At 39.0% G+C, this 10,838-nt stretch overlaps 1 protein-coding gene across 1 annotated transcript; it reads left to right on the top strand.

Annotated features, from left to right (window-relative positions):
- The first annotated feature begins 5,036 nt into the window (after window positions 1–5,036).
- vamp5 (vesicle-associated membrane protein 5) lies at window positions 5,037–10,066 on the top strand. Its single transcript, XM_056419896.1, has 3 exons — window positions 5,037–5,288; window positions 7,602–7,745; window positions 9,304–10,066. Exons 1-3 carry the CDS (start codon window positions 5,286–5,288, stop codon window positions 9,460–9,462), a joined length of 306 nt encoding a protein of 101 aa, XP_056275871.1. The 5' UTR covers window positions 5,037–5,285; the 3' UTR covers window positions 9,463–10,066.
- The last annotated feature ends 772 nt before the right edge of the window (window positions 10,067–10,838 follow it).

Genomic DNA, 10,838 nt, shown 5'->3' with positions numbered 1-10,838 from the left:
GACGTTTCAGGTACACCCTGATGAGTTTGGGGTCTGTTTTCTTTGGGGAAAGTGAATCCGCGTGCCAGAAATACTTCAAAGTGTAACTTTAATACCTCCTCAGCCTCCCTGTTCAGTCTAATCAGTTGACGAAAACGTCCGAGAAAGTGGCTCGCACCTACTGGTGGAAGAACCCGAAGCAGGTGGTGCTCATCGTGGTGATCCTTATCGTCATCATCCTCTTCATCATCCTGCTGGCCGTCGGAATCATCCCCCTCAGTGCCTATGTGCCTCCTGCAGTCACTCCTACCACCAAGCCATAAACAATCACATTAAATCATACACCAACTTTCCTTTTGTTAAGACGTACTCACTCACACAAACCAATCCACGCATCTCAGTGGCCCTAAAATATGTTTACATTTTTTTTAAACAGCTGCGTAGACTTTTGCACAATTACCTACTTTTAAGTTGCTCGGAGGACAAGAAGCCCACATAAAAAACAAAAATGCCATAAACATGTTATTTGTCAGTATTATTTTCCACCTCACTAAGTTGAATCTTCTCCTCTTCATAACTACCAGCTATTAATTTTCACAATTTTAAGTCCTTCAAATGACAGTTGTATCAATAACAGAAAGATGAGAGATTAAAGTATAAAGCAGATTTTTTTTATTCTAGGCAATAAATGTAAGATGCTGCAGAGTTGTCTGTCGAGCCTTTGACTGAGTCTGTAATCTGTGACTTGAGTGTGAGAAGATACAAATACACACAGAACTCTGAGAATACCGAATACTGGGTTGAAGTAATGTTTTAGATAAAAAATAATAAAAGCATGTGAAAAGATCAGCTATACATAGATATATGTTGAACATATTCTGTGCATCTGCCATCCATTTAAATGATGTTATAAACTTGTCAAATAGTTCGGACGGAGGATTTTGTAACACCTCTGTGTCTTCAGCAGAGATATTACAGGTTATGCCTGATAACTCCTGCTGCTGAGCAGATGCTGGGAGGCAGCAGAGGTCAGCAAGAGAAAAACAAACAGCGTCTGTGAGACGCCAGAGCTCCACATTTATGGTTCTAAGATTTGATTCAATAAACACCGGGGTCCGATGTTTAAGGCTCAGGTCACTTTGCACACTCCAAGTGATGGAGGATGACCCCCATTATGCAAATAATCAACATTCTGTACTATATGTATATATGCATAGTAACGTGTTCGTTGAGAGGCTATTTATTTATTGCTTTGTTTTAGTGGTTTAGAAATAAAATAAAAAATGAACCAATGGACCATAGTTTGGACTCTATGTTCTGTTTAAACAGATATTTTTTTTACATGGGCACTGTAGTCCTTATTGAGTTTGTTTGGTCAAAGATCCGGCTCAGGCTCCAGCTGCAGCACGTCTCCCATTATGTTTGAAAGACGTTTTGAATGTTGGCCCCATTTTGTGAGATGAGCAGAATTCACACAATTGTTTTTATGACTTATGATATTTAATGTTTTCAGTGCTCTGATATGTAATATGTATGACAGTGTTTACTTTGACTGCTTTTATGTTTGTTGAATTGCCACAAGATGGACACAGAGAGTTTGAGACTGGAGGAAGTAGACGTGAGGGGGAATCCCCGCCGCCTCGCTGCCCAGTCAGAGCAGCCTTCGCTGAGACCAGGAAGAGTTCATACGACACACTGACTCACACGTTTGGTTTATTTAGCAATACAAATACAACAGAGCAAATACACACCGAAAGAAAATAATGTGATGGTTTGAGTTAAAAGGACATTTAACTAAGCAAACAAGTAAAAACCTACAAATGTAGGTTAAATTACATAACAGTACATGTCATTTAGCAGACGCTTTTGTCAAAAGCGACTTACAATAAGTGAATTCCAACGAGTACAAACTCAGAACAACAAGAATTAAGACACACACATTTCTTCAAGAGAGTCAAACTACAAAAGTATCAGAAGTAAGTGCCAATCAAGTGCGACTGAAGTGTTTTTATTCCAGATATAGTCGGAAAAGAAGTGTTTTTAGTTTCCCGCTGAGGATGTATGTTATATTAATTTGAGTACTGTGAAGAATGCAGCAAACAAAAAGGGGGCTCTACTCTTAACCAGCTGGCGAGGCTTCTGTCCAGAATGCCTTTTCAGAATGTTTTCAAATATGCATGGATGACACTTTAACGCCAATTAACTGACTAGTCTGTTATTTATTTATTTTATAATTATGCTCCCTAAAACATATAAATAAATCCCCAAAATGCATTCACTCCGAGCATTCAGTATATGGGCGACTCCGTGAGGCACAGAGTGTTGAACATGTCGTAACAGGCCCACCTCGCCTGTTGACTCAACAACACAAAACCCCTGTGTCCCATCAGAATGAATGTGCTGTGTTGTCTACAAGTGGTGACTCAAATATGTAGGTTTTATCTACATGACAAAGGGCCTGACAAGGTTTTGTAACAACAGCCTCTTAGATAAACACAAACAGCAGATCCACAGAGAGAACATTTGCTGCTGATGGGAAATACGCCTGTATTCTCAGAGTGTTGTAGTCATATGGATGTGAGCCTGCCATCCATTTACGAGTACTAGACAATGATTTGAAAGGAGGGTGATCGGCATGCTGAATATGGCCTTTGTTTCTGTGCAGTTTTTCCCTGAAGAAGTCTTTTTTTGGCCGGGTCTCTGACCCCAGCAGCTCTGACCCGACTGAGTCTCTCATGCTGCCCCTGATGGAAAAATGGTAAACAGTACATCCCAGATGTATAAATGGTGTTTTTATGTTCACTGTGAAGAATGTTAGTTAGTACAAATTAATTTTAGTTTTATTGGAGGCTGATGCAGGTTAAATGAGGCAATGCTCTCTGATTTGGGTTGAAATTCCTGACTAACATATAACATTATTATGATATTACTATGCTATACTATACACTATGCAATGCTAGGAATTACACAGAAATGAGATACATACATACACGATACTATTGCATGGTATACAATACAATGTTGTTAAGGTGTACTATTTAACCTATAGTAAGTATAAACACGACTATTACAAGACTGTGCAACACTACACTATTCATTTATAGAATACTATAAAACACTGCAGGCCAACTCTAACATTATATAACAAATCCAATTATTACATCCTGTACTTAATTGTTTAACTATACTGATATTACTGCAGTAGTAGTAATACAACTAAATGGTGGTAGAAGTAGTACCAAAAAGTAGTCGATAAAATAAGATAATCCTTTAATAGTCTTGAAGTGGGGACATTTACCGGATTACAACAGCAAAGGGTTAAACAACACAAAACAAATGATATAAATAATATACATTAAAAATAATTATAACAGTGCAGAGTCTACAGTAACTGAATTAATTTTATATATACAGACAATAAATACAAATGGTCAGTGTTACTGTATTGAGTACCATACATGAAGATAGTGTTGCTTCATTTGATGACACACCACAGAAAATGAGTCCACTGATGTTGATACTGTGTGTGTAATCACAGCTGATGGATAACATGTGTGTACACAGATACATAGGTTCAGACCCAGCGTGCAGCGTGTTCCTGCTTCCTCGCACATCATCATCATCAAGAATGAAATTTTTTTAATATATTATAATATGAAATTTAATTGAGTTTATGCACATACATTTATAGAATTATTCATCTTCATGACTTCAAGAAACCAATGTTTTTAACTAAATAAAGATTCGATCTTTGTGCAAATTTCCCTACTTCCTGTTTCGGATCCCCTTTCATTTTCAAACCACTGTGTCCTGCTTTAGATCCTTTATTCGTTTACATCCTCTTTTTGCATCCTTTGATGCAAACTACAAGAAATGTAGCACTGTGTCAACTGGTGTTATGAATCAACAATGAGGCAACTGCTTATGATCGAAGTATGTCTTGATCTCCAGAATCAAAGGCGTAAAAGGATCTGCCTGATGGTGGTTTGTTTTGCATATAACTATCACTGAATGAATGGAAGACTGTTGGAGATCATTTAAATTGCCCGTTTAAGTGATGCAGTTAACCCACAATAGAGTTGTGTTTTCTGCCTTTCAGCTCCTTATCATACATGGAGCTGTATTGATGTGAACCAACACGTGTCGACTGTAGCCTACGATTGTTTTAGGTCACGAAGGATTATTGTAGTATTGCACCATGGTTTTGTTATTTTTATGAAGAAAGAACTCCAGTTTCAGGATGTCATACAGATATTAAAACAACGTTAAAAAGTACATAACATCATTATACAGTAGGAAATACAGTACTATAAAGTGCAATAAGGTTAACATAAATTTACTTTATGGTGCCTCTGACATTCCCTTAGTCCCTTTGGGGATATTATATGAGCATTACGCATATTTTTCACAAGGGTGGATCAGCAGCCACCTTCTTAAAATCTTGCACAGCCCTCAAGAGGGCAACACCCTTCAGAGACCAAACAGCACATAATGATCTGCAGTAAGTTTGAAGGCCTGCTAGAAATGGACACGTCTAATGTTCATGAAACAGATTTAAAGAGAGGATGAGTCGGAAGCTTCCAGACTTTCACTGAAACAGGGTGAAGGCACATCAGTATGTTTTTGATGGAACTGCGGTGCATTTCTTCCTAGTTTAGGAGATACGGGATGCCACTGGAGAGTCTGAATGCTGCTGCATTCATGGGCCCCTGGTAATTTACTTATTACAGTACAGATGCATGAGCAGTATTATATATTATAAAGTATCTCTATTTTAATACTTTTAAACTACAACCGTAATGTGGGGGAAAATATAGTAACTACACCTGTCAAATACACGTTATGGAGTAAAAAAGTAAGACAATATTTCCCCTGAAAATTAATGAAGTAAAAGTATAAAGTAATGTATAAATAACGCTAGTTACTTATAAATCCAAATCCGGAGAAGTCCGGAGATGAAAAAAAAAGTCAGTTTGACGGTCACGTGACCACTTCTTGTAATTGTAGACTTTCCGAGAATGCCGTGAACGCACCACAGTCAGATAGCGGGCACAAAGTTCAACAGGCAGTAGAGGGCACATCTCGGGGAGAAGTGAAATAACGTAGTTGAGTTTACGCTGAATAAAAGAGGGCACAGTCAAAAAGAAACATAAAGAAAACCCGTTGCACTTGTTCCAGGACCGAAAGTGGAGCAGTCGGTGCGGCCATGCTGAGTTTCCTGTTGCTGAAGTCGGTTCCAGTCGCACTGTGAGCGCTTTGGATCTGGTGACAGCCTCGACACAGAAACCACAAGAGACGACACAGACATGGTAAGTCAACATCGATCAGACGCCTCTGGGTTCAACAGCTTCGATAAGAGGACAAGGGAACTTCGTTTTAGAAAACTGCTTTATTTAAAAAAATTATATTATGACCTCATAATCTGCTGGTGAAGTCCCATTAGGTAAAAGTGGGCAATTTATTAACTCAGCTGGCATGAGCTGTTCTTAATGAGTAATATCTATCCAGATGCTTAGCATTTTGAATCTTGTATTTATTTGGTCAGTGTCGGTTTTAAATACATTAAGGTGAATCTTAACTAAATGAATACACATGAATAAGTGCAAAAAGCACAATTAAAAGCATGTTAGCACTGTTTAAGTTAAGTATGTCTATTCACTTCAGGTTGATTTTTTCATGTTTGTTTTTCTCTGATTGATATTTCTGATCCTTCTTATATTTCTGTTATTATATGTATTCTATTATCATTTTAAATCTCCCTTTTGTATTCACTATTTATTTTTAGTTATTTCACGGAGCCTCCCAGTAAAAGCATTTCACAAATCTAAACATCTTGAATCTATTGAATTTAGAACTTGCATCAGCAGTTAAATGAGGTGAACTATATGTAATTACTCAAATAAAAATGTAAATATAAAAGTATCTCTTCTCGGGCCTCCCTTAAATTTCATATCTTCTCAGGGTCAGAAGCCAGTTCATTAAGACATTCATTAAGAATGAATTTGGTAACATCCCAATGAACTTCATACATGCTCTCATTAAATATGAACTCAACACAACACTAATAGCATATGCTCACAAAACAGCAGTGGTTCTCACTGTTCAAATAGGATGGATGATCCGTACTACACTGTCATGAACATGCTATATAACCTGAAGTGGGTGTGGTTTTCCCGGGATTATGCCAGGTACATTAATCCAGGCAGGAGGCAGTGAGGGGAGGAAGGAAGCAAGGAGGGGAACTGCAATGGGCAGCATTTCCTGTGTTAAGACGTGGACGGCTGCATTTTAAACACACACTATTGTTCAACTGCCATTTGCTCGGCCTGAGATGAGATAACTGGGCTTTCGGGGCATCCATCAGTCACTGATATCAAGGGTACTATTCTTAGCCAACAGTGAATTTGTATGTGTACAGTAAGTATGAAGAGGAAATGACTTTGAACCAGATCAAGATGCAGAGACTGTACTTGTTTTGTTTTATCTGTTGGTTTCCTGTTCCTGTCAACGTCTGAGATGCTGGCTTCCTTTCATGGCTTAGGGGGCAAAGGTGAAGGAGAAACCTGTCAGGATACAAACTGCTTTGAGGTCAAACTACTCTCTAAATATCCTGCTCCAGGGTTCTTATCAGTCTACCGTTGATGCCGTTTGGCCCTCGGGTGCCGCTGCCTTTTCCCTCCGAGCAGACATGGAGGAGGATAGTGTTACGCAGCAGCTGCAGTAATGTGTTTTCATGATCTGGGGAGGCCTGCATTAATGTGTTATTAGTTCCATGTCTCATAACATGCTCCTCTTTCTACTTGAGCTTCAAGTGTCATAGGAAAGTTGCTTTTAATAATAATGACGTTCCGTTATACACTTTAACAATAGTTATTTTAGTTATAGATTAATGTAAACGTGCTTGTTTGCTTCATTCTACTTGAAACAGCATGACACAGCAGGTTGTTCTGCTCCAGTTCGCTGCATGACTGTTGCCTTGTTTATAAAACAGCATGCAGGAAGATTTGACTTTGACTTTTTAGAAAATTGTGCTCATGAGAAACACGAGGGAATGACAGATTTGATCTTTTTATCTTTGAAAGGAGCTGAAATAAAAATGACAAAACCGATGCACTAATTAAAAAAAACTCCAAACAATACTTGTACTTTAACCATCACCACTTAGTCGCTGTGGTAAAGTACAGAAGAAGAACTCACGGGAAACATCAGCAGGTATCCTGACTTTTTTTCACGAATATTTATGAAGCTCTGGATCCTAAAATTCCCATCATGCAACAAATAGCATCTTTTTTTTAAATAAACGTTTTAATAAACTCTCCCTAAATGGTAAATACCCACGCCAGGGGTTGTTTTCTCGGATTTGACAAAACTCCCTCTAGAGTCAATAAGCATCTGTTTGACTGGCTGAGTGGTGGTGGGGGGGGGGGGGGGGGCACGGTGCAGAAAGCTCAGGAGGACTAAAATAATGTAGCTACATTAGATGTAATTACATTCCTTCTAAATCAACTAACCATGAAGTCTTTAAAGTCAGTAGGAACACAAGCGCGATGTCATCAAATATTTGGAGTGATCACATTGTGTTTGTGTGCGTGTGTGTGTGTGTGTGTGTGTTGATTGGACAGGAGAATGGGAAGAGCCGCCTGCAGCAGGTCCAGGAGGACGCGGAGGAGGTGACGGGCATCATGCTGGTAAACATGAACAAGGCCAATGAGAGAACTGGCAAACTGGGCGAACTGGAGGATAGGGCTGATGTGCTGCTGGCAAAAGTAAGTTTAGGAGGGGGTGAGAAGTTGTCCAAGTGGAAAACAATCCCATCACACTATGTCACCTCAGTGTTCTCTGTGGAAGTCTCTGGGTTGCATGGAGAAGGTGAAAGGCTGCAGCAAAATGACCCACAGGCGCCCAGGGATTTAAAACTGGGACATGTCATACTGATGTCTATAAATACACAATAGGTGGAGCTGGGGAGGAAAACAAATGTACAATTTACATCCTGATTGTGTTTTATGGGGCTATTTTTAGAAAGGTATTTCCTATTGTTTCCTAAGATGAATGAAGCGAGCTCGTCTCCCTGGGTACGACAGAGTGAGTCCAGGACATGCCACGAGGCGCATGTCCGTCCGGGGGGGTCGGTGTGCGGGTCACATCGTTCCCACATGGCCCCGTTGGCCAGCGTTGCATGACAGAAATAAATAAAGCAAACAGCTAGACAACTGAGCATTGGGTTAAAGAAACACTTTGTGATAATAAGGGTTTCTTTGTTCATAAGGACACCGCACCGCTCCTGTAATTATTGATATTTTAATAATGGATCAAATGACCGTGAAAGGGGGTCATCCTATTATATATTATACATATTAAATCAGTTTAAGCATCTTTAACCCTTGTGTTGCCTTCGGGTCAATTTGACCTGATTCAATGTTTAACCCTCCTGTTTCCTTTATATTTACTAACATATTTTACCCTTGAGGTCAATATGACCCCAGCTATTAAAATCTCCAGAAAATTATTAGAATTAATATTGTTTTCCAAGTTTAAGTGTGAGGTACTTTATGTTTGTTTGTTGACTCCCGAAAGAACACCGACATTAAACATTGAATCGGGTCAAATTGACCCGAAGGCGACTGGAGGGTTAAATATTGAATCGGGTCAAAATGACCCGAAGGCAACACAAGGGTTAAGATAATTTTGTTGGGGTTAAAGCTTGGAACCTGGTTCCTTCTCACTGCTGTGACCCACGGTGTGTTTTACCAGCCCGTCAACAAACAGAGAGACGTACCTTGATCAGGGGGCCAAGAAACGTGACTCCAAAATATGAATGCTATCGTCGGTTCTTAGGCATATACTGTCTGAAATTAACTTTTTCCCCTGCGAGTACTTTTTATTACGCCACTCTTTAAATCGATGCTCGAAACGAATGAACATTTAGATCGTGATGTCATTCAACGTTCGACAAATTTGCACCAAAAAACATGAAATTCCTGATTGATGTACACCGTGGCCTTGAGGGGAGGCTTATTTTCCGGGAATGGGAAGGTACTGTACACATTAAAACACCCGCCTACGTGTCAAAATATATATTGTCAATACATTTCCATTCGTTCCTCTGCTCTGAAGGCTTCCTCTCTTCACACAGAGCTTCTCTTGACACATCCATGAGCTGTTTCTTCAGACGTAATTGATACAGTAATGTGTGGGCGCGCCTGTTTGTGGGCATGTGTGCTTTTGAGACATTAAGTTAATCAGACATTCAAAAGCAGTTTACTTCTACAACGACGTCACGTGACATCTCCTGTTCTGCGTTTGTGTGTGTTTTCTTTCCAGAGTAAAGCTTTTGAAAAGACCGCCAACCAGGTGAAGCAAAAGAAGAGATGGGAGAACAAGAAGATGAAATTGGTGTTTATTGGCTTTGGAGTGATAGTGGCGCTCATCGTTCTCGGACTTATAATCTACGCCATTGTTGATAGCCAACGAGCACAGTAGCTCCTCTGCTGGTGAGGAGCGGGAAGTGGACACAATTAAAAGAGGAACGCAAACTAGTGGGACTTTCGCATCTTGCCTGAACTTCTCAATCTGTGTTATTTTTGTGTTTTAAAGATATTGATGAGAGTATCTGTTCCACATTTCATTAGTCTTCAGTTGATATGGTACCAATAATGTCTCGGCTGCTTTGCTGCTTTTTTAACTCACTTTTCAAATGTAATGTCTCTGTAAGGCCCTCAATGGGGGAACACACAGATCTTAGATCTTCAAATTGGATATATTTAAGAAGTTCTCCTCCCCTCCCATGAATTACTCATATTTTTAACCAAACATTATCAGGCTGCTACTTTTGTATTTGTATGTTTGTCCCCTTTAAGAGCACAACTCAGAGGAACAGAAAAGTGCCATCAGAGGTCGCTGAACTGAAGACAGAATCCTCTTCACCAACGATTCAGTCGGTAATTAGAGTCAAAGAAGACAGAGGATGTTTTCTTAATTTGTTGAATATAAGCAGTTTCCAATAGCTTCAACTTGGAAAGAATAAACTGGTGTATTGTCCATGAAATGAAAGGCTGTCTGTATTATTAAAATGTTTTTAAAGGCACCCAGGGCTCATTTTGTGGAGCTGTTGTCCTTGTTGACACAAACAAACATGCTGAAATGATTAAGAGTTATTTACATCTATTTCTGAGGGTCTCTTGTCGTTACTTGTTTCTACATCAGTGTGACTTGTGTAAGAAAACAGATTGATGACTTTACTCCATATTGATTTGATTTTGTCAAATGACCGGTCTAGAATCAATAGCCAGAGTCCATATGGAACCAGTATGTAGATACTAATATGTGTAATGTTTTTGTAGATATAGAAAAACTGAATTGCCAATAGTACATTATTAGATTTCTTTTTTATTTCAGTTAATCTGCAGATGTAGTGAATATCATAATGAACAGGGACCCCTGCTGGCCAATGTTTTTACTGTTAAATAAAAAATTCCACCTATAAGGAATATTGTCTAATGAGTTTAAACAGTGGACTTATGTCAATTTATATAATCATTTACCCAGACAAGACATTCAACGGATCCTGGTCAAACCAGCCGAATCAAAGAGTTAGTTTGCTGAAATTACAAAATAAGAAACTTTTCAAATGTTCTTACTTGCATCTTGTGTCTATGCAGATCATTTCGGATATCTTTGTCCAATTTTGAGATATGTCACCGAAATTTCTGCTTCCATGCCAATATTATGAAGGTGAAATTAGTTATATTTATGGTGTTCGCGGTATAAAAAAATGCATTTATGACTCAGAAGACACACATACCATTCAACCCACATCTCTGCCTTTGTTGGAGCTTGTTTAAATCAGTGAAATAATC

Source organism: Pseudoliparis swirei, chromosome 7 (assembly GCF_029220125.1).
Source record: "Pseudoliparis swirei isolate HS2019 ecotype Mariana Trench chromosome 7, NWPU_hadal_v1, whole genome shotgun sequence".
Classification (NCBI taxonomy): domain Eukaryota; kingdom Metazoa; phylum Chordata; class Actinopteri; order Perciformes; family Liparidae; genus Pseudoliparis; species Pseudoliparis swirei.
Note: the sequence above shows the minus strand (reverse complement) of the source record. Positions and strands in the feature narration are given on the sequence as shown.